Source organism: Brassica rapa, unplaced genomic scaffold (assembly GCF_000309985.2).
Source record: "Brassica rapa cultivar Chiifu-401-42 unplaced genomic scaffold, CAAS_Brap_v3.01 Scaffold0465, whole genome shotgun sequence".
NCBI classification, from domain to species: Eukaryota; Viridiplantae; Streptophyta; class Magnoliopsida; order Brassicales; family Brassicaceae; genus Brassica; species Brassica rapa.
The window spans coordinates 65139-90000 of record NW_022610406.1 but is presented as its reverse complement, the minus strand read 5'-3'; the positions used below and the strand labels follow the sequence as shown (position 1 = coordinate 90000).

Genomic DNA, 24862 nt, shown 5'->3' with positions numbered 1-24862 from the left:
TCAGAGGGCTGGGCTCGGTGGTCCCAGTTCACCCATCGACTGTTGGGTCTGCTTGAGCTGCATAACATGGCGAGATGAACGGACTCATGTCGGTCGATGGACTAGGAACGGCTGTCGGGATATAGATCCTGGATAATCGGGAAGAGACCTTAGTGCGCAGGCAGCGGACCAGTCAGGTCACATGACCTTATGACAAGCGTATCAGCCATGGTTAAGGGAAACATATAGGTTAGAGACTTAGCCAAGGCAAGGCGGAGACAAGCTCAAAGGAGCTGGACAAGCGAGCTGGTAGCTGGACGAGATCCGGGTAAAGCTCGATGAAGTGACTGATCAAAATGGATCATGAGAAAACTAAGTCTAGCTCTTGAAATAGACCAAGGGACGTAGAAGGACTGGAGAAGATAAAGGACGCAAGCTGGAAACAGTGTACAACAGCTGGGCGATGCAGTAGGCAAGCTCGACCAGCTAGGTGAAGTGTAGGGCAGCTCGATGTAGCTCATTGAAGTGTAGGTCAGCTCCCTGAGCTGGATGGTCTAGCTCACTCATCTGGGTCAGCTGGGGATCAGCTCAACTCAGCTGGACTGAGTGTTCAAGTCATGGGCAGTTGGGCCGGGTCTGGACAGTGACCAGGCCATGTGGGCGACCCGTGTGTGCCGATGGGCTGGTTGGCTCTTGGGATTGAGCCAGGAGCTTGGGTAATTGGGTAATCCGTGTGGGCTTGTTTTGGACATGTCCAGGAGTGGTTTGACAGTTCCAGGACCTCTGGTAACTGCCAGAGGCGAAAGGGTGTGATCTGGACCATTGATTAAATCAATGGCCAGAAATGATACCGAAAGGGTGAAACCTTTGGAAAGGTAACTGCCCCTTCTCCTATATAAGGAGGGCAAGTCCGTGCCTTTGCAGGCACGCCAGGGCTTCCTCTTACATCCTGAAACACAAAGAAAACCAGAGTAAACGAGAGAGATGGACGGATTCAACGATCCAATACCAAGAGGCATTCAAAGGCAACAAAGAGGCAGTTTTGAAGGGCAATCAAGAGGGGAGTTGAGAACGACCCTCTGGTGAGTTTTGATTAATGTTTGCCACGCCCTGTTCTTCCTCTATATCCATACATCACGCACAAATATCCTGGAGAGAAGATAGGAGGCCGGATCCCACTTCCAATGGTTGAGACAGCCTCAATGGCAGATGTGTGTAGAAAGGCAGTTTCATGGGCACTGAAGGGGGAAGTGATGCACGACCCTGTGATGGTGTTTGTGTGACACCCGTCACCTCCTGTCTGGAGAACAGCGTGCCACCAACATTGTCTCATAACACAATAGCCCATATACACGACTCAACTCACTCTAAGCCCAAATAAAGATCCGAATAAAAAGCCCAGTAGCACCAATCCATCCAAATATCATATACTCGTCAGTCTCACCTGAAATGGGTAAGAGAGAGGGGTGAGTAACGGGGAAGTCACTCAGTGAGGTATGGGATAATAAACCCGAAGTCCATGGACCCGGACAGAGCACTCCGAATAAATATAATTTAATCCTTACACGATGCAAACACGGTACCTAAAGTACCCAAAGATCACACAATAGTCTTAGTGAGGTGCACACTCGCTGCCCACTAACAGGCCAAAAACACTACCGAAAAGGTGCTCGGTTCATACACACACCGAACAAGTGCTCGGTAACACACACCCGTAGATGATTTATCGACCTCCTGGGTTACGCATCAACCGATCGACTATAGCTGACCGTAACCTCCACACAATCCGGCATACATAAGTCCGTCTCTGTATCCATCTCAAACAATCACATAACTCTTTATAAAACAACTATTTTTATATACCAATTTTAAATGAAACAATCATTGTTGAATCCACTAACATCCTAGTTCTGGTTTAAGCAAAGAACCTAAAAACAAAACAAGCAATGACAGACTCGATTTCACTCAGACAGAACATATTAGAAATAAATTATACTTATTCGAAGTCCTAAGCCGTGTAAGAGAAGCTCGGGAAAAGACCCTCACCTTAGCCAAACTCGGAGATGAATCGGGAAACGCTCACGAAGAGATGTCTCGGATAATAACACTTTCAAAGATTTCTTCATAATATTAATGGTGTTGACTGAGACATGATCCATTCGCACTTCTTATGCCTTCTTTTTACGTGATGCACGTGAACTCCAAATCTAGGTTGAAAGAATGCATTAAGCCCATGCAAGACACACTTAGGATTACATACAATAATGTTGCTTGTAACACAAGAAAAAAAAGAGGAGACTCCATAACCTTCACGACTTTGACTTGCGATGATGGATCTTGAACTCCGGTGACATGAGTGCATGTCCAGTGACTCGCCATTGATGACGGTGTAGAACGGAAATGGAAATATGATGACGCGTTGGCTCCGACTCTTCTTCACGTCTACACATCTCGTACTCGGTACATAACGTCAACGAGGTAGTTGTGATGGCCTCTCACAAGACAATCTTTCATCTCTAGTGGAGGAAGAGTCGTGGTGGTGATCCATGATGGATGGTGGCACCGATTACCATGTTGGCGGTTCTTGGCGTGAGTGTTGATGACGATAACAGCGAGGCCCTTTTTAAGGTTACGGGAATGAGAGAAAGATGAGAGATAGAGAGGTGGTGCAAGGTGGAACCTTAGCCTCTCACACGATCCAAATACAATGACGGCTAGGTTGGGAAGAAGAGGATACGTAAACATATATGTAACGCATTTAGGTAAGGTAAAATAGGTAATTGGGTTTGATTTAATTATTTTTATTAAACCAAAACTGGTTAAGGAAAACCGGGTCGTTACAATTCTTCCCCACTAATAAGGATTCGTCCTCGAATTCAAATCCTGAGCCGACTGTCCAATACCATCCAAAACAACTCTGAATAATTAATCTTCATCTGAGTTTTAGTCTCATATGTTTCCTCATGGATCATATCTCTCTCCCATTGAACTTTGATCAATATGATCATCATTTTCTGAACCTCTTTCACTTGTCGATTTGTAATATATAGTGCCTGGCAAAGTACATATAATTCCTTTTTTCCCATATCACTTATAGGCTGCTGCAAAATAAGCTCTGGCTCCTTCACGACATTTCTTAAACTGACACATTGAACACGCCGTGAAAATTTGACAACTCTGTTGATAACTGTAATCTATAAGCCGCTGCGCTGATCCGCTCCACAATGGGGTACGATCCCATATTTCTCAGTTTAGGGTTTTTTTTATTAGCTTCCAAGTCTTAGAACCTTCCTTAAATGTCTTTACTTTCAAGTAAGCTACATTAATCAACTTAACTTCCAAATCTCTCCGACATTAACTGCATTTTTTTTTATTTAACCATAAGCGTCCTTTAGGGGATTCTTGAGCATTTCTATTTGCTTCAAAGTCCTTTTAACCATTATATCATAGTTCTTCCCTACTTTGGTCCATCATAGCATGTGTGCGAATGATTTTCCATGAAGAGCTTCCTAAAGTGATGTCTGAATGTCCGAGTGATAACTGTTACCGTACATGAACTATTCCAGCAGTATATGCTTTCCTCCATTTGTTGTTTTTTTTGTTTTTCCAGAAACTACACCTACTCTGTTAGGAACCAATATATGCTCTCCAAGCTTACCTAACACAATCCGTAACTGCTCAACATGCTCCTCGCTGCTCCATGAATACATCAGGATGTCGTTGATGAATACAATTGCGCACTTATCAAAGTGTTCACGAAAACATCATTCATAAGTTCACGAATGCTAATGGTGCATTCGTCGAGCTAAATAGTATCACTACAACTCATAATATCCATAACATATACAAAAAATCCACATCCACAGATACTCCTCAGCTATAGCAGTCTGATGGTATCCTGATGCCAAGTTAATCTTCAAGAACTATGAACCTCCTGTAGGTAATCCAACAACTCATCAATACGCGGAAGGGATACTTATCCTTAAGGGTCCCTTTGTTCAGATCTCTGTAGTCGATACAAATTCTGAAACTCTCATCTTTCTTCTTTACAAAAATAATGATGCTCCCCACGGTGAAGTACTCGGTCTGGTAAAATCCATGTCTAGTGAATCTTCTATATGCTCTTTCCACTCGGTCATCTCTGCTGGCCCTAATTGGTATATAAAATCGTGAAACCGGTGTCATCCCTGCTCCAACTCGATCGTAAGAACATTTCCTATGGCTGGTAATGATCCTTTTAAAGGCTCAAAAACATCCTCATACAATGTAATATCTGAAAGATCATGTAGCTCATGCTGTCGGTCATCCTTAACCATCAAAATGTTCGTCGAATATCCATCTGCTCCTATATCCAATAACTCCTCAGCATGTGGCATGCATGCAATAAGAACTCCCATCAGCTCCAGCAATATCAACTCTTGCCCTCAGGCAATCCAACACTACTCAATGTCGTGGTAGCCAATCCATCTCAAGGATGACATCGCATAAACTCAGCTCAATCTCTGACGAATCTCCGAATAACCCGACCTACATGCATAAATGGTACAACTCGTATATAAATAGCTCCCAATGTCATATGTCAGCTGTCCGAACTGACACACCTCTGAAATGAACAACAATGCCAAAAACTGGCAAACAAAACTAAGAGTAACGCCAATATCAACACAACGCAAGCTTGTAAGATCGCTACGTAGCGACCGGGCTTGAGCCAAAGTTCGGTCGCTGTGTAGCGATTGAACTCTTCCGAACATCGACAGACATCAATCCATGCATTCTCGTCAAATCTTCGAACGCTATCTCCCGAAGACCATGGCAATCTCAGTCCATGTTTTCCGCTATTCCAACTCATCGATCAAACTTCGCGGATGAGAAACCGCGGAAAATTCGTAGTAAACGTGTCGAGTCGGAAGACGGCCCAAAGGGACCTAAAACACGACTCGAGGCCCATCCTACGATTTCCTAACCCAAAGCCCGTAAACCGCAGCACGGTTTACTCTTGGCCCACAAGGAAGGATAAATGTAATGTTTCCGCGGATAAATACGGAAGTTTTGAAGATAATTGTGAAGATCGGGAAAAATGGAGTATCTCCATTTTTATGCTATGACGGCTTAAGGGCAGAAGAGTAAAAGTGTAAACCGACCTTGGAGCCAGTATATAAGGAGTCCTAGGCGAGGAGCATGGAGGAGAACTTTTCAGAGCAAACTTAGCACCTAGAGCAATTTAGGCAATTTTCCGTTTTTGTTATTTCGAGCTGCGACTCAATTAGGTTTAGCCGTTTTAAGGTTACTAGAACTAGGAATCTCGCCGACAGCTCTCGAGCCCAGGCTTATACCTTGTTGTAAACGCTCGTACGCAAATTCGGAATAAGATCTTCTTTGCTCTCTTTTTTTATTTCTTATTCTTTATCGTTGTTATTCTTGTATTCTGATTGCTTGACGTGTGGTAATTAGCAGATATCCGGGTCCTCTGGGAAATTAGGCTTTTCCTAGTTTTCTTATTTAAACGGAAATCGACAGTGCAAATTTCGGTTCCCACAGTTTGGCGCTAGAAGGAGGGGGGGTACGGATCAATCTAACCCGCAAAAGCCACACAACTCTCAATCAGACATGTCAACTAACGACACGGATAACGTGCAAACTCCTCTTAACGGAGGCAGCGGCACCGATCTTTTCACTCCAGTAGCGGACGTATCCGCGGCCAACGCGCAAGCCAACGCCGCGACGCTCGAGGAGTTTCAAAAGATGTTCGCCACCTATGAAAAAAGGTCGAAAGAACAGGATAAGCTCGTGAATACCTTGACCAAACAGGTTGAAACCTTAACGGCAAGGACCCAAGCAATCCGTCCCTGCGGAACCACCAAAATCCGCGGGAAGAGGCTCGACTTCGCCACCCCACTCGATAGAGCAGGAGTCGCGCGGGAACGACCTTCTGGTCAAAACCCTAGCGAGAAATCTCCCATCAAAAAGGAGAACCCTGAAAGTCTTCCACCCCCTGCAAAGGACTCGTAGGATAACGAAGCCGAACACATTGACCTGGATCCTAGCGATGTCTCCAACGACACCGACGAGGATGTCGATAGACATCCAAGAAGGACCAGAAGCCGATCCGCTCGGGAAGGCTCCCCATTCGAAAAACCAATGACGGAAGAAGAGGAAGTCGCCTATTGGAACGAACAAGAGGAGCTGGCCGAAAAGCAAACCAAGCTCACTCGCAGTAACCGCCGACAAGCTCGGAAGTCCACTGACGAGACATCGGATATCCGCGATCTTCGTGATTACATCACCAAGACTGCGGCAGAAGTGAGAGCCGTAAAGTCTCAAATCCATCATGCTACTAGTGCTGCCCCCGAGATCGATCGACTGTTGGAAGGAGCTCGAAAGACCCCCTTTACCAGTTGAATTTCGGACATGAGGGTGTCCGATCCGGGAAAAATCAAAGTACCGAAGTACGATGGTACGACTGATCCAAAAGCGCACCTTCAGGCTTTCCACATCGCGATGGGAAGGGCAAGACTGAAGGACGGCGAAAAGGATGCTGGCTATTGCCGCCTGTTTGTCGAAAATCTTGAAGGAGCAGCGCTCGAATGGTTCACATGCCTTCGTCGCAACACCATCGGGAGTTTTCGACAGCTCGCATCGGAATTCCTCAAACAGTACTCTGTATTCATAGACAGAGAAACTTCCGATGTCGATCTCTGGAGTCTCTCCCAGAGGGAAGACGAACCCCTCCGTGAGTTAATCAGTCGTTTCAAGCTGATAATGTCCAGGGTCAGCGGGATAAGCGACAAAGTGGCCATCGACGCGCTGAGAAAGACGCTCTGGTACAAGTCGAAATTCAGAAAGTGGATAACTCTCGACAAACCGTGAACGATCCAGGATGCCCTCCACAAAGCAACGGACTACATCATAGTCGAGGAAGAAACTAAACTCTTATCGCAAAACATAAGGCGGCAAGACCACCCTCGAAAGACGTAGATCCGAAAGGGAAAAAGAAGAACTCTCGTAATGACAAGTACGTCCATCACGAGGGGGAAGATCTCCAAGGGGCGCATAACTATGCAATCAATTCGGATCAAGGCCGGACCACGGGCAACACATGGACTCGCAATCAAGGGTATGACGAAAACACCTTCTGCGAGTTCCACCAATCCTGAGGACATTCCACGACTAACTGCAAAGTCTTGGGAGCAAGACTGGCCACGAAGCTACTCACTGGAGAGCTCTTGAAAGTAACTAGCATCAAGGATCTCATCCTCGATTCTGATCGCCCTCCAAAGACGGACAGAAATCTGCCCGCCAAATAATCCCCTCAACGAAACCAACCTGGGGATAAACGCGGTAGGAGACCGGACGACAAGGGAAACGATAACAATTGTCGCAGAGTTAATATGATCATCAGAGGATCACAATACTGCGGTGATACTGTATCGGCCATCAAGGCTTACCAACGGAAGGCAGAGTCGAGTGCAAATTGGCCTACATGGTCTCCTCCTCGAGATGGCCAAAATTATTTGATCACTTTCACAAAGGAAGAAGCCGGCGGAACCGACCAACCTCACTGCGACACGCTCGTCATAGATCTCGTCATACGAGATTTAGAAGTCGGAAGGGTACTCGTCGACACGGGAAGCACGGTCAATGTAATCTTCCGCGATACTCTCAAGCGGATGAACATCGAACTCGGAGAAGTGATTCCGACGCCAAAACTACTCATGGGTTTTTCAGGCGAAGTATCGATGACTCTTGGATCAATCCAATTGCCAGTCATGGCCAAGGAGATCACGAAAACCGTCGAGTTCGTGGTAGTCGATCATCCCGCTATCTACAACGTGATCATGGGAACCCCATGGCTCAACGCCATGAAGGCTGTTCCGTCAACTTACCACCTTGGTCTCAAATTCCCAACGCCAAGCGGAGTTGCGGCCATCTGGGGATGCCAAAAACAGTCGCGGCTATGCTTCCTCGCAGAACACAAGTTAAGGCAAATCACGACTTCTGCAGCTGTAAACGACAAGCGCACGAAGATAGATCGATCTTCGACCAAAAGCGCCCCGGGAAAAGACGAATTAAAATCGTCTACCGACGCAAACACATCGGACGTCGAAGCTCGACACAAGTCCGTAGCCCACGCTACAACTCAACCGGAACATCCGGAAAATAGCGTTGACCCAGCCACGATCGACACGGTCAAGGCGGACATCGCGACATCTACCGCCGAGTAAGAACACTCGCGGCATGAAACAGAACTACGAGATGGCTTGATCCTCGAAAGGGGTACGTAGGCAGTTCGTCGAAAGACGAATTCAGCTATCCCCCTCTCTAAAAAGGGGGGGGGGAGTGGGTTCGTATACTCGTATACTCCCACTTAGAAAAATCTTCATTATTGTAATCGAGTTTTTAGAAACTTCAAAAACTTTTACTACAATATACGTTGTCCTTTTTATCGAAAACGTTTACGCTTCAGTAAAACACAAAAGAAACTTTCAGGACACGCCTAAAAACGTTAAGACTCTTGTCTGGCGCCCCATCCGGCCCAAAAATCGTAAAGATTATCATCTTTCAAACACACAAAGACACACGTATAATCCCCAAAACAACTGCGAGATGTCGCAAAAGTAAAAATTCGAGGATAATACTAACAAATTGTCCGAACGCGACTACCAAACATCTTATACCCCGTTCGTCGATTGGCCCGGACGAACACGCTAGCCGTCTTAAACAAACGCAATTCGATCACTCTTTTGATCTTCAAAAACGTCCAGCACAAGGTCAAAAGCGCGCTACAACAAAAATCCGAAATTTTGGTTTAGCACTTCCAGTTGACTCTGAGAAGATGCTCGATTCGTACCATACAAGTCATATAAGTCGAGAACCTATCGCGGACTTTAAATCGGTACGTGTCAGGAAGAAATCGCAACAGGAAAAACGATAGCCGGCTAGTCACCGCACAAACCTTAACCGAAAGTAAACCTAGGTCTTGCCCTAAACCCAGCGCACTGGTCTCTAACATCTCAAAGACATGATATCGAAAGATAAGAGATTCTTAAACCATGCCTCTATGTTTATGTTCGACACCTTCAGCACCCCCGCAGAGTTCACATCTCGCGGAAGAACTTTCGAAACAGATCTCGAATGAAACATTTCACAATCGAAGAAGGATATGAGACGACAACTCATCACCTTCCTCCCCACTATTCACAAACTCATAAAAAGCGTTATCCGATAATCGTACTATAAAAAGAAAGCCGCGGAGCGGCAGGGATTCAAAGCCACACACGGCCAGTCCCAAAATACAAACAAGGCCATTCAAGGCCGAAACATAAAAACATAAAAAAAATCTCTCGCAAGAGATCTAACCCAAGTCACCCTCAGAACTTACGCCCCCTCTTCACCCGCTGCCTCGTCCGAGCCTGGAGCCGCGCCGCTTCCGTTCTCTCCGACCATCGGGTCTTTCCCCTCTGGGTCTTCTGAACACGTCGGAAGGAAGCACGCGGATTTCAGGTCGGCCAGGATGAGACCAAAATCTCCATCCTCGGCCGCCATATCTCCCTTGCAGCCGGACAGTCGGGCCTCTTTGGCCTCCAAGCTCGGGGGAGTCTCACTTTGGAACGACCGAATCACGGCCATCCTGCCCTCAATCGTCGCCAAAGCGAGATCCCTGCTCCGGATACACTCGAGGGAACCCCGGGAAGCAGAAATCTTCGCCAAGCGAGCTTGAAACTCCGCACGAAGGGCATCCGTAGCCTCTTGGATCCTGCAGCGCGCTAGTCCCGCGTCACTCTCGATCTGACGCTAGAGTCGACGCACCTCCGAGGATTTGGCCTTCCTGGCCTTCTTTTCCTTAAGCAAGGAACTCGGCGTCTTCCCAAGGTCCCTCTCAAGCTCTCCTATCGCAACCTCGAGCTTCGACACTTTCACAGAGTGAGAGTCCTCGACAGCCGTCAACATGGCCTTGGTTTCGGACCATCTCCCCTGAAGCTCCACCAACTCCCCGGAAAGGCGACTGGTCTCAGAACCACATTCGCTGATCATCCCATCGATCAACGATATGAACTGCAAACGGTGAGAATTCTTAAGACTAAGTCCGAGAAAAGAATGCACAAAAGACGATTGAGAATTCAAACAAGAGACAAACCTTTCCGCGAAGTCCCGAGGCTAGGCTCGATCCACCTCGCTGCGAAGTCTCCCCGTCGCCACTCTTGGCGAGTTTCCTCTTCCGACTCTTAGGCTGAGTATCCAGGACAGTGCTAGGAGCACGCAATGCTAGAACGATTTCTTTTCTGACTGGAGGAGGAGGCATAGAGTCAGCAGCCTTCTCCTTGTCCTCGACGAGGATCAGAGTCGTGGAAGATCCCGCAGGAAGGGCTTGCGAGAGAGAAGCCATGACTTCGGTCCCATGACACGGGGCAATGACCTGCGCGGAAGAAGACGGAAACTCGGAGCCAGCTTGAGCTAGCTCTTTCTCGGCTTGGCGACGAACTAGTTTCTCTCAGAAAGAAAGATGACCGGCAACACAAGCCGGCGCTTCCGCCGGAGAAGTTAGAACAGGGGGCGGAGAAGTGGCCTCGCCCATCTCAACATCGGAATTCTTCTTATCACCTTGGGAGGAAGACATGTTGAAAGGGAAGTTATGAAACTAGAGAGGTTTTTGAAGGAATGAAGAAGGGAAGGTGTGAAGAAAATGAATGACAAGAGCTCACTACTTATAGAAGTATGGGTTCGGAATATCGTCTCGACAACTTTTTTCCGCAGAGTTTAAAATGTGAATTTCGTCCGATACACTTAAACTTGTCAAAGTCATCTATCCGCCCGCTAGAGTCACAACTCTAACGGGCTGGGGGCTAACTGTTGGGGTCAAAAACGGTTACGACAAATTTAACATTAAAAACGTCCGAGGAAGAAAATAAGAATTCCTCCGAAGAGTACTTTTCGAAATAGATTCTTCCTTACGAAAAAGCTTTACGGAAGAAAGAATCGAGATGTCCGACGAAAGCTCGAAACAGGTCGTTATGCAGCGACCGAACGTCCGTCCCTCTCGGTCGTTACGTAGCGACTGAGCTCGAGCCAAAGCTCGGTCCCTACGTAGCGACCGAGCGATCGTCCCGCTCGTTTGCTACGTAGCGACCGAGCTCGGCCAAGCTCGGTCGCTACGTCCCGCTCGGTCGCTACGTAGCGACCGAGCTCGAGCCAAATCTCGGTCGCTACATAGCGACCGAGCTCGGCCAAGCTCGGTCGCTACGTCCCACTCGGTCGCTACGTAGCGACCGAGCGATTGTCCCGCTCCCGGTCGCTACGTAGCGACCGAGCTCAAGCCAAAGCTCGTTCGCTACGTAGCGACCGAGCGCTCATTCCGCTCGGTCGCTACGTAGCGACCGGGCTCGAGCCAAAGTTCGGTCGCTGTGTAGCGATTGAACTCTTCCGAACATCGACAGACATCAATCCATGCATTCTCGTCAAATCTTCGAACGCTATCTCCCGAAGACCGTGGGAAGCTCAGTCCATGTTTTCCGCTATTCCAACTCATCGATCAAACTTCGCGGATGGGAAACCGCGGAAAATTCATAGTAAACGTGTCGAGTCGGAAGACGGCCCAAAGGGACCTAAAACACGACTCGAGGCCCATCCTATGATTTCCTAACCCAAAGCCCGTAAACCGCAGCACGGTTTACGCTTGGCCCACAAGGAAGGATAAATGTCAAGTTTCCGCGGATAAATACGGAAGTTTTGAAGATAATTGTGAAGATCGGGAAAAATGGAATATCTCCATTTTTATGCTATGACGGCTTAAGGGCAGAAGAGTAAAAGCGTAAACCGACCTTGGAGCCAGTATATAAGGAGTCCTAGGCGAGGAGCATGGAGGAGAACTTTTCAGAGCAAACTTAGCACTTAGAGCAATTTAGGGAATTTTCTGTTTTTGTTATTTCGAGCTGCGACTCAATTAGGTTTAGCCGTCTCAAGGTTACTAGAACTAGGAATCTCGCCGACAGCTCTCGAGCCCAGGCTTGTACCTTGTTGTAAACGCTCATACGCAAATCCGGAATAAGATCTTCTTTGCTCTCTTTTTCGATTTCTTATTCTTTATCGTTGTTATTCTAGTGTTCTGATTGCTTGACATGTGGTAATTAGCAGATATCCGGGTCCTCTGGGAAATTAGGGTTTTCCTAGTTTCCTTATTTAAACGGAAATCGACAGTGCGAATTTCGGTTCCCACTGTAGGATTCCTTAAGATTGAGTGAATGGAATGGATCAATTCCACGAGGAATTAGAAACACGATGTTAAGTATCTTAGTATGATGAGGATTGAGGTATACTATAAACACTTTTGTGAATGGTATGGGACGTTCACAGATGTGTGATGCTTTGGAGAATGGTATGGGACATTTTCCAAATGTGTGATCAAACCGAGATCCTACTCATCTAAGTACTTAATGATCAGTGGTGTGGAAACACATTATTTGATACTGGAGCTACACATAGTTTTGTGAGTCCAAGTATGATTGGAAAAGGTTTGTTCCAGTATGGAACATGGGACGGTCCTGAACGAGTGAGTAGGACAAGTTATGAACTCACTCGGTCTGGTAAAGGACATCCCTGTGGTGATCTTGGATAGGCTGATGCCTATAGATCTGATTGTTGTCCCCCTCAAGCATCATGAAGTGATCTTGGGCATGGACTGGTTGGGAAAGTATCGGGCAACTCTAGATTGTCACCGGGGAAGGGTGCAACTTGAGAACGAGTTTGGACCCCTGATTAAGTACCAAGGAATCAAGCCAACCTCTTGTAGTTTGGTGGTTTCAGCAGTCCAAGTAGAACGGATACTTGGAAATGGTTGTGAGGCCTTTTTGGTTACCATTTACACTGATGAGGTTGTAGGGGCCTGTGACCCAGAGGGTATACCGTTGGTTCGGGAATTTCAGGAAGTGTTTGGGGGACTACAGGGCATTTTCCCATGATAGGGCTTACCCATTCATCATTGAATTGAAACCTGGAACGGCCCCATTATCTAAAAGTCCATATAGAATGGCACCAGCTAAGATGGCTGAGCTGAAGTCGATCAAGTCCAGTGAGGGATGAGGATCGCAGCACAACCAAGTCGGAGATTGACCTATGGTTGGGGTGAGACGGTTGAGTCCTGGATTGGACCAGAACCGCAATATGATCAGGTCCGTCAAAGGATGAGGATCAGGACACGACCTACTCGGAGATGGACCTATGGTCGGGGTGTAACGGTCTAGTCCCTGAGTGGACCAGGACTGGAATATGATCACGTCCTAAATGGACCAGGATCAAAATATGACATAGTCCAGTTAGGACAGAAGTCAAGTTGAGGCGGTTTAGTCTTGTAAGGGCTAAGATGGCAATATGGCCAAGCTGGGAGAGGCTGTGGCTGGTTAAGGAATGATCCAGTAATTGGGGGCTGGAATCATAAACCTTATTGTCCGGGAAGGACTTAAGGGAACAAAACAATCTGTTAGGACTCATGGTAGAGTGCGCAACCTAAAGATTGGAACATGTTCGCTAGGACTTGGCTGGTGCATCGAGTGGCTTTGAGATTGGTTGAATCTTCTAAGACTTGAGTACGCAGTATGTTCCTAGCGACTGAATTTGATCTAGTCATGGAACTAAAGTGTTCTACATGGACTTGGTGTCTACTAGGAACGCAACCTGGAGAGTTGGGTCAGTGACACAAGTCATGTCTTTGTATGGGTGCTTGATGGATCACTTGATAAGATTTTGGGTAAAATCTCTATCAAGTGGGGGAGACTTGTGTAGATGGTGATCAATACGTGATCAGTGAAGAGGGACAAGGAGGGAGATGCAACGAATTGGTTAGGAAGAACCAATCGAGCATGCTCTATGTTCTGGATGCAAAGAATTCGGTTGGAATCTTTTGTCTTCAGACAAGACGGCAACACCACAGGATTCGAGGACGAATCCATCCTAAGTGGGGGAGACTTGTCATGTCCCCGATCCTGGATAGGATCGTCCGGACAGACTTTAGTGCGAGGAGACGCACCAGTCAGGTCACATGACCTAAAGACAAGCGTGTCATGGTCCAAAACGTGGTTAAGGGAATCAGGTAGCTGGAACTTATCCAAAATAAGGCAGACGCAAGCTCAAAGGAGCTGGACAAGCGAGCTGGTAGCTGGACGAGATCCAGGTGAAACTCGATTGAAGTGGGTGATCAGAATGGATCATGGGAACTCTAAGTATAGGTCTGGAAATACACCAAGGGACTTAGAAGAATTGAAGAAGATAAAGGAAGCAAGCTAGACACAGTGTATAATAGCTGGGCGATGCAGTAAGCAAGCTCGACCAGCTAGGTGAAGTGTAGTGCAGCTCAATGTAGCTCACTGAAGTGTAGGTCAGCTCTCTGAGCTGGATGGTCTAGCTCACTCAGCTGGGTCAGCTGGGGATCAGCTCAACTCAGCTGGACTGAGTGTTCAAGTCATGGGCAGTTGGGCCGGGTCTGGACAGTGGCCGGGCCATGTGGGCGACCCGGGTGTACCGATGGGCTGGTTGGCTCTTGGGATTGAGCCAAGAGTGAAGGACCCTAAGATCGGCTCACTCGAATGGATCAGATTTGGATATGAACTCCAGATGGAGAACTGGATGGATTGAAGGGTCGCATGAAGGTTGCAGAATGGCCTTCGATATTCCCAACTTCAGATGGTGCTTGATATGACTCACAAGTCCACCAAATGAAGAATCTCTCGCCGTAGCTTGATATGACTCACAAGACCAACGATTTGAGGAAGTGTTTACTTGGATATGACTCACCAAGAAACTAATAACAAGTTCTAAACGAAGAACAAAGAGTTTAACTCAAACTTTAGACAAAAACGATTTTCTGATTATTCAAATGAAAAGAGTTTCATACTTATAGATTTTTGTAGATCTAGGAATTAAATGAAAAGTAGATCTAGATCTAGATCTAGTCATTAAACGAAAATAAAGACAAGATTTAATTAATGTGACTGATCGGCTTCCATCCAGATGCAATCGAACCGGCTAAGTCCAAGGTGGTAAGGACAGTCACATTGGCGGGACGATCAGCAAGGGCCGCAAGACGTTCTGCTAAGGCCGCGGGGCGTTCTGATCGGACAAGTTGCGTTCCAACAAATCCCAAGTCTTCTGATAGCTTAAGGATCCTTGCCTTAGAGAAATGTCCAAAGGAAAAGTCCATGATTGGATCGAACAAGGTAGAGAGATCATCAGCACGGTCGTCGGTACATGCGGTACGAGCCAATCGAGCTAAAAGAGAGAAGTCTCGATCATTGTGTGAAACCTCATGATCCAAGTCAAGTCTGGCATGATCTTTTTTAAGTCTGGCATGATCTTTCTCAAGTCTGGCATGATCATTCTCAAGTCTGGCATGATCCTTCTCAAGTCTGGCATGATCCAAGTCAAGTCTGGCTTGGCTATCAGTCTTGGCTTGTCGAGTTGGCCGGGAGAGACGGGCTTCAGTTTGGTCTGTTCGACCATCTGGTCGAGGATCTGGACGAAGCTCCAATCCGGACGTTCGCGGGTCGAGCCGATAGACGGCCCTGGGGATCTGTCTGATCTGATCGGTAGGATGAACCTCAGCTGGGACGTTTGGAACGTTCTGATCGGTCTGGTCCATAGACTGGGGCACATCATTCCCTCCTTCTTTAAAAGGATTTGTCCACAAATCTGGATCATCTACAAGAAAAGGAGAAAGATCAGACACATTAAAGCTTGAAGAAATATCATACTTACCTTGCAAATCAAGCTGATAGGCATTGTCATTGATCTTTCTAAGGATCTGAAATGGACCATCGACTCGAGGCATAAGTTTAGACTTTCTTTCTTCTGGAAACCGTTCCTTCCTCAAGTGAACCCAAACAAGATCACCCTCCTCAAAGATCACCTCCTTTCTCTTCCTGTTGGCATATCTTTTGTACCTTTCGGTTTTGGCTGCAATGTTTGCATGAACCTGCTCATGTAACTTCTTGATAGTGTCTGCTTTCCTTTTGCCATCTGTGCTAACTCTTTCACTCAAAGGTAAAGGCAAAAGATCAAGTGGAGATAAGGGATTAAAGCCATAAACGATTTCAAAAGGAGAGAACTTTGTAGCAGAATGCATAGCATGGTTATAAGCAAACTCAACATGAGGCAAACATTCTTCCCAATGCTTAAGGTTTTTCTTAACCAATGATCTAAGCAATGCAGACAAAGTTCTATTCACTACTTCAGTTTGGCCATCAGTTTGTGGGTGACAAGTCGTAGAGAACATCAATCTGGTTCCTAATTTAGACCACAAAGTTTTCCAAAAATAGCTAAGGAACTTAGCATCACGATCAGAGACAATGGTCTTAGGCATACCATGCAATCTAACAATTTCCCTAAAGAACAATTCAGCAACTTGCACAGCATCATCAGTTTTATGACATGGAATGAAATGAGCCATTTTTGAAAACCTATCCACAACCACAAAGATAGAGTCTCGGCCAGTTTTAGTCCTAGGCAAACCAAGAACAAAATCCATAGAAATATCTACCCAAGGATGAGAAGGAATGGGTAGAGCCGAATACAAACCGTGATTAGATGTCTTGGTTTTGGATTTCTTACAGATCACACATCGGCCACAAATCCTCTCAACGTCCTTCATCAAGCTTGGCCAGTAGAAGTGATCATAAACCGTCTTGTATGTCTTCTTGACTCCAAAGTGTCCCATAAGACCTCCTCCATGAGATTCCCTGAGAAACAACTCCCTCAAAGAACATTGGGGCACACACAAGCGGTTATCAAAGAACAAAAATCCAGAACTTTGATAGTATTTTCCATAAGCCACTTTGGAACATTTCTGAAATATTTCTTTGAAATCCGGATCAGTCACATACAAGTCTTTGATAAATTCAAAACCAAGTAGTTTAGTTTCAAGGGCTTAAAGAAGAGTATACCTTCGGGACAAAGCATCAGCCACAACATTTTCCTTACCTTGCTTGTACTTGATAACATAAGGAAATGTCTCAATGAACTCAACCCAACGTGCGTGTCTCTTGTTCAGTTTCTGTTGACCCTTAAGATGTCTCAAGGACTGGTGGTCCGTGTGGATAACAAACTCCTTAGGCCAAAGATAGTGTTGCCACGTTTGGAGAGCTCTCACCAAAGCATATAGCTCCTGGTCATAGGTGGGGTAGTTGAGTGTGGCACCTCCAAGCTTCTCACTGAAGTAAGCAATGGGTTTCTTATCCTGCATCAAGACAGCACCAATCCCAACTCCGGAAGCATCACATTCAATCTCAAAAGTTTTAGAAAAATCAGGAAGTACAAGTAAAGGAGCATGAGTCAACTTCACTTTTAACATCTGAAAAGCTTTTTCTTGGGCTTGTTCCCATTTGAAACCGACGTTCTTCTTGATCACTTCAGTCAGAGGAGCAGCAATGGAACTGAAGTCCGGAACAAACCGTCTATAGAAACCGGCCAGACCATGAAAGCTTCTTACCTCGCCCACGGTCGAAGGACTTGGCCAGTCTCGGATGGCTTTGATTTTCTCCTCGTCCACTCTAAGTCCATCAGCACCTACAACAAAACCTAAGAACACCACGTGATCTGTTCCAAAAGAGCATTTACCAAGATTGGCAAAGAGTTTTTCTTTCCTAAGAACTTCAAGAACAGATTTGAGATGCATCTTATGATCTTCAAGGTTTTTGCTATAGACAAGAATGTCATCAAAGTAGACAACAACAAAATGACCTATGAATGACCTCAAGACATGATTCATCAAACGCATGAATGTGCTAGGTGCATTAGTAAGACCAAATGGCATAACAAGCCATTCATACAATCCTAACTTGGTTTTAAATGCGGTTTTCCACTCATCACCTTCCTTCATCCTAATCTGGTGATAGCCACTTTTCAAATCAATTTTAGAAAAGACACATGATCCATGCAACTCATCAAGCATGTCGTCTAGTCTAGGGATGGGATGCCTATACTTTACTGTGATGTTGTTGATGGCACGACAGTCCACACACATGCACCAAGAACCATCCTTTTTGGGCACGAGAAGGACAGGAACGGCACAAGGACTGAGGCTTTCCCGGATGTAGCCTTTCTCAAGAAGGTCACCAATCTGTTTCTGAAGTTCCTTGGTCTCTACCGGATTGGTACGGTAAGCTGGCCGGTTTGGTAAAGACGTGCCTGGAACAAGGTCGATCTGATGCTCAATGCCTCGTACTGGAGGTAATCCCTTAGGATTCTCATCTGGAAAAACATTCAGAATACTTCTGCAAAACATCTAAAAGTTCACTCGGAATCTCCGGTGCAAGGTCAGAAGAAGAAGCCATAAGAGATTCTTTGTACACAAGTAAAAGAAATGGCTTTTGAGAGTAAAGAGATCTCTTGACCTGACTTTGTTTGATATAGAAATTGGAGTTCCGTTGGGATGATTCAGGTTCATCTGGCTTGGTTTCCTTGTCACGGTTCCTCTTGAGCTGGATCTGATCTTGATGAACCTCCAAAGGTGTCAAAGGAACAAGCGTGATCTTCTTCCCTTTATGATCAAAGGAGTGTCGGTTTGTGAAGCCATCATGCACGGCTCTCTTATCAAATTGCCATGGCCGGCCCAAGAGAATGTGGCATGCGTCCATAGGAAGAACGTTGCAAACGACCTCGTCCTCATATCGGCCAATGGTAATAGGGACAGTGACTTGCTCTTTCACATACTGTTCTCCAGCCTCGTTTAGCCATTCCAACCTGAAAGGACGAGAGAGAGGCCGAGTAGCAAGTCCTAGTTTCCTGACAAGAGTGTCACTAGCAACATTAGTACAACTCCCACCATCAATAATCAAAGAGCAAACCTTTTCAGAAACTAAACATCGAGAATGAAAGAGATTCTCCCTTTGTTCCTTTTCATTGTTTTTGGGTTGGACACTCAGAGTTCTTCTTGTGACAAGTAGAGGACCATGAGCTGGATAGTCGAAGCAAGGCTCCTCATCATAGATCGGGTCGGACTCATCATCAAAGGCTGGGTCGGAATCATCGACCAAGCGGTCGTCCGTCTCATCGAAAATAGACTCGACCATGCCTTTCCTAGCAACGAGTAGTGGCCCTTGATGCGGATATCCAAAGGACTTGTCCTCTTCATCAAAGATAGGACGAAGATCTTCTTTGTTCTCCTGCTCATCCTCAGATTCAACTTCTCCATTCTCGGTAAGAATCATCACTCGTTGGTTGGGACAGTTTTTGGCAAAATGTCCTAGACCTTGACATTTGAAACACCTAATGTCTCTTGCTCGGCCAGAAGTATCAACTGCCTTTCCTTTGTCATCACGAGCAGGGACATCAGTTTTAAAAGCATTATGTGTTGTGGAAGAAGACTTACCTTTGTCTTGGTAGCTTGGCTTAGGAGCAAAAGCCGGTCTAGGAGAGTAGGCCGGTTTAGAGGTAATGGCCGGCTTTGAGAAACTCTTCCTTTTAACTTGTTTCTCGATCAAGATGGCCTTGTGTAGCATCTGTTCCACACTACCATACTCTTGAAGCTCCATACGGTCTTGGATGTCTCGGTTAAGGCCAGAGAGGAACCTAGCCATAGTGGCGTCCTTGGGCTCGTCTACATCAGCCTTGATCATCAAAGTTTCCATCTCCTGGTGGTAGTCTTACACGGACTTAGTGCCTTGAAGCAAGCATCTGAGTTTCTGGTGGAGGTCTTGGTGATAATGAGCAGGAACAAATCGTCTCCTCATCAGCATGGAAAACTCATCCCATGTCTCAATCGGTCTCTCACATGTTCTCCTCCTAAGGGTCACAACTTGATCATAACAATTAATAGCATAGCCAGAGAATTCAGTAACAGCTAGTCTAACTTTCTTAAGTTCAGAAAAGTTTTGACAATCAAAGACATATTCAATTTTTCTTTCCCATTCAAGAAAAACATCAGGATCATTTTTACCCTCAAAAGGTGGGATTTTTAGTTTCAATCCACTTAGGCTATCATTAGTACGTTCATTTCTAGCAAAAGGATTGACATCACCTGGATCTCGGGTTCTAGGACCTCTTCTTGGACGGTATGCTGATCTGGCATCGTCCTCTTGATCATTCTCCTCTCGGATCTCATCGTCAGACCGAGTGTTCCTACGCGGACGGTCTCTTCTTGCTCCGGCTCTAGAAGTAGCTTGGCTGGCCTGGATCTCATCAAGCCTCTGATGGATCTGATCTAAACCTGTGTTCAACATGTTAGACATAGAATCATTCAAAGCACGCATTTGAAGGTTAGACAATCCGGCAACTGAGTTTCCGGGACGGTTCCGTTCATCATCACTACTCATGGTTCCTGAAATTTCTTAAACACAAAATGTTAGATAAAAATCCTCACTCTCTCAAGTGTTTGATCCTCACCCACACACGTGTTTCTCTCAGAATTTGGATGGTCACACAACAGGTTTTCACTCAAAGTTCTAAGAAGAACAAATCAAAGAAACTCAATGGACAAAATCCAAGCAAACACAAGGGGATTTTAAAAGAGAGAAAGATAAGAGATTTTTGGTTTTGGTAATCCGTTTTAACCACCTCAAAGGCTGGATTTCTCCTCAGCCAGCAGGCTTTCTCTTCCACCACCAATCCACAAATCAAACTTTTCGAATTCTTTTTTTTTATTGATAGATCTTTCTTTTCTTTTTTTTTTATAGATAGAGGATGGTAATGAGGGGCCCGGATTCAAGATAGATAGAAGAAGAAGTGTTTATGATTTAGAAATGGAAGATGAGAAAGATGAATGATTTAGAAGATACCAAACGAGTGGCTCTGATACCACTTGAAGGACCCTAAGATCGGCTCACTCGAATGGATCAGATTTGGATATGAACTCCAGATGGAGAACTGGATGGATTGAAGGTTCGCACGAAGGTTGCAGAATGGCCTTCGATATTCCCAACTTCAGATGGTGCTTGATATGAACTCACAAGTCCACCAAATGAAGAATCTCTCGTCGTTGCTTGATATGACTCACAAGACCAACGATTTGAGGAAGTGTTTACTTGGATATGACTCACCAAGAAACTAAGAACAAGTTCTAAACGAAGAACAAAGAGTTTAACTCAAACTTTAGACAAAAACGATTTTCTGATTATTCAAATGAAAAGAGTTTCTTACTTATAGAGTTTTGTAGATCTAGGAATTAAATGAAAAGTAGATCTAGATCTAGTCATTAAACGAAAATAAAGACAAGATTTAATTAATGTGACTGATCTGCTTCCATCCAGATGCATCTGAACCGGCTAAGTCCAAGGCGGTAAGGACAGTCACATTGGCGGGACGATCAGCAAGGGCCGCAAGACGTTCTGCTAAGGCCGCGGGGCGTTCTGATCGGACAAGTTGCATTCCAACAAAACCCAAGTCTTCTGATAGCTTAAGGATCCTTGCCTTAGAGAAATGTCCAAAGGAAAAGTCCATGATTGGATCAAACAAGGTAGAGAGATCATCAGCACGGTCGTCGGTACATGCGGTACGAGCCAATCGAGCTAAAAGAGAGAAGTCTCGATCATTGTGTGAAACCTCATGATCCAAGTCAAGTCTGGCATGATCTTTCTCAAGTCTGGCATCATCTTTCTCAAGTCTGGCGTGATCATTCTCAAGTCTGGCATGATCCTTCTCAAGTCTGGCATGATCCAAGTCAAGTCTGGCTTGGCTATCAGTCTTGGCTTGTCGAGTTGGCCGGGAGAGACGGGCTTCAGTTCGGTCAGTTCGAGCATCTGGTCAAGGATCTGGACGAAGCTCCAATCTGGACGTTCGCGGGTCGAGCCGATAGACGGCCCTGTGGATCTGTCTGATCTGATCGGTAGGATGAACCTCAGTTGGGACGTCTGGAACTTTCTGATCGGTCTGGTCCATAGACTGGGGCACATCAAGGAGCTTGGGAAATCCGTGTGGGCTTGTTTGTACTTGTCCAGGAGTGGATTGGCTAGCCCAGGGAGTCTGGAAACTGCCTGAGGCGAATGGGTATGATCTGGACCATTGATTAAATCAATGGCCAGAAATGATACCGAAAGGGTGCAACCTTTGGAAAGGTAACTGCCCCTTCTTATATAAAAGGCAGGCAAGTCCGTGCCTTTGCAGGCACGCCAGGGCTTCCTCCTACACCCTGAAACACAAATAAACACAGAGAAAAGACAGAGAGTTGGTCGGATTCCCAATCCAAGACCCATGGTGGTGTGAAGGTCATAAAGAGGCAGTTTTGGGAGAGATCAAGGGGGAAGTTATGAACGACTTTCTGGTGGTTTTGATCCGTGATGTTATCACCCAAAGCATCCTACAGGGCCTGATAAAACACGCAAATGGTGAGGAAAGAAGGTAGATGACCGGAATTCATTCCCAAAGGCCAAGACAGCCTTAAGGAGAGAGGTGTGTGGGAGGGCAGTTTCATGGAAGTGCAAGGGGAGTTATGAACGACCCTGTGGTAGGTTTTCACCCCGGATGAACACGTCCTATGCTTCCCCTGTATCTTGTGAACACACGCAAACACCCAGGAGAGAAGGGAGAAGGCCGGACTTCCCTCACAATGGCATGAATAGCCTTGAAGGTGGATGCAGTGTAGAAACTGGGTTCATGGAAGTTCCATGGAAGGGATCAGGGGTGCGACCCATGAATGGATCTTATCAATACAGGAGGTATGTGATAAGGATTGATAGAGGCGTGCACTGGAGGAGCATGGCCGAACATAATAAGGAAAGGCACTTGATCTAATCAGATCATGTATAAGGTAAACTAAGGATCCAGGACCCTGAGATAAGGGGCGGATCTTAGTTGATCTAACTCATCCAAGTGGGATGGAAGTTAGAGGCCACTCATTGGATAGTGATCCATGGTGGATCATGGTGTGTGTGTTAGTTCTGATCATGGTGTTAATCAATGGAGGAGACACATGGGGATCCTAGTACATGAGGAACCATGTGGGGTGCAAGGTCCAATTCATTTGGAACCAGCAGCAAGCCGTGGAGGCGAGTAAGGCCAGTACTAAGTGGCATGGACCACAAGTATGGGGCCGGTGTGTTTATCTAAAGAAGGCCGTGTGTAATCTGATCTTTGGCAAGGATGGATGACCTGATCCATAGGTGATGGATAATGTGTCTGATCTGATTGATCAAAGGATGCACCGGTGGTAAGAGGAGGACTGATCGGCTTCGTTGGGACATGGTTCCATGGCCGGTTAGGTACGTGTGAAGACTCATCAGTTCTGGGTCATGTGGGGTGGTTGGTTGATTGACTCAGGATCTGATGGGCGTTGTTATTCCATGAGCTGGACTTGGTATCATAAGTTGATAAGGCAAAAGAATGTGGGACAGTGCATGAGCCGGTAAGGGTCAGATGCATGTCCTTAGCTATTTGAAGACTTCTCAAATGTTACTTATGTCTGTGGGGATTGTTGGCTGAATGACAAAGTACCTAAGGGAGTTGTTTTGTGTGTGTAAAGGAGCTGGACGCAGTATATGGCAGCTGGCCATAGCTCGGTCCTAGCTCAGTTCGAGTGTGACAGCTCGATCAGCTGGTCTATGAGTTCATTCAGCTAGAGTAGCTGGGCAGATGAGCTAACAAGCTCCGTGGATGTGGCAAAGGTATGATCTACCAATGTTGCATAGATCTAGATAGAATGGTTAGGGAAACGGAACCTCAGAATTGTATGACTTGGTTCGTGTTCAGAATCAACCTTGGAGCTAGCTGGTAGTTGAGTATACTAACCATTAGCTGAGGTGATCGACCGGACAAGTATTAGATTGGTTATAGACCAATGGATGATGATATTATTCCGCTGCGTATGTGTTGTATTGATCTAAGCTAGGAAAGACTATGGTAGTCTTGAGCTAAGATCTGAGTTAGCCCTCGCCTATGGGTGATGTTTTAAATAAAGGGCGAAAATTTTGAGAGGTTCGGTCAGGGTATCGACCGAGCGACGTGAGGCATCGACCGCGGCCTAGTCGGCCAGGATCGGGTCTTACAAGCGTGCTGAGTCCAAGGACCAACGGGCTGATATGTGTACTGATGGACAGCCACTGGCGTCCTGTGTGTGCTGACAGACACACATGGACACACACGGACAGCCACGGATGTCCTGTGTGTGCTGACGGACAGCCACGGACAGCCACAGACGTCCTGTGTGTGCTGGCGAACACCCACGGACGTCCTGTGTGTACTGAACAAAAATCCCACGTGGGCCAAAATCACCCGAACAGTCCACGGGAAGGGTCAACGTGCTGAGTCCAAGGACCAACGTGCTGATATGTGTACTGATGGACAGCCACAGACGTCCTGTGTGTTCTGACGGACAGACACGGACACACACGAACACACATAGACAGCCACGGACGTCCTGTACGTGCTGATGGACAGCCATGGACAGCCACAGACGTCCTGTGTGTGCTGGCGGACACCCATGGACGTCCTCTGTGTACTGAGTAGACAGCCCACGTGGGCCAAAATCACCCAAACAGTCCACGAGAAGGGCCAGCGTGCTAAGTCCAAGGACCAACGTGCTGATATGTATACTGATGGACAGCCACGGACGTCCTGTGTGTGCTGACGGACACACACAGACACACATGGACACCAACGGACGTCTTGTGTGTGCTGACGGACACACACGGATGTCCTGTGTGTGCTGACAGACACCCAAGGACATCCTGTGTGTGCGGACGGACACACACGGACACACACGGACAGTCACGGACGTCCTATGTCTGCTGACAGAAAGCCACGGACAGCCCCGGACGTCCTGTGTGTGCTGGCGGACACCCACTGACGTCCTGTGTGTACTGAACAGACAGCCCACGTGGGCCCAAATCACCCAAACAGTCCCCGGGAAGGGCCAGCGTGTTGAGCCCAAGGACCAACGTGCTGATATGAGTACTAATGGACATCCACTAAC

The 24862-nt window shown here is 46.4% G+C and overlaps 1 protein-coding gene across 1 annotated transcript; it reads right to left on the bottom strand.

The window, feature by feature from the left end:
* Nucleotides 1–14944: 14944 nt before the first annotated feature.
* On the bottom strand, nucleotides 14945–19589 carry LOC103841606. The gene is made up of 5 exons (XM_033283287.1): nucleotides 18359–19589; nucleotides 17887–18210; nucleotides 16942–17700; nucleotides 15721–16248; nucleotides 14945–15234 (listed from the first exon to the last, which is right to left on the bottom strand). Exons 1-5 carry the CDS (start codon nucleotides 19587–19589, stop codon nucleotides 14945–14947), a joined length of 3132 nt encoding a protein of 1043 aa, XP_033139178.1.
* Nucleotides 19590–24862: the final 5273 nt, after the last annotated feature.

What these genes read in the sequence shown, in the direction of transcription:
- LOC103841606 (XM_033283287.1), bottom strand. Translation starts at nt 19,589, where the DNA reads ATGGAAACTTTGATGATCAAGGCTGATGTAGACGAGCCCAAGGACGCC. An exon ending in TGATGAGTTGCATGGATCAT is followed by an intron (nt 17,701 to 17,886) that starts GTGTCTTTTCTA and finishes GGTCATTCATAG; the next exon opens with GTCATTTTGTTGTTGTCTAC. An exon ending in TGTTATCAAGTACAAGCAAG is followed by an intron (nt 16,249 to 16,941) that starts GTAAGGAAAATG and finishes GGTCTAAATTAG; the next exon opens with GAACCAGATTGATGTTCTCT.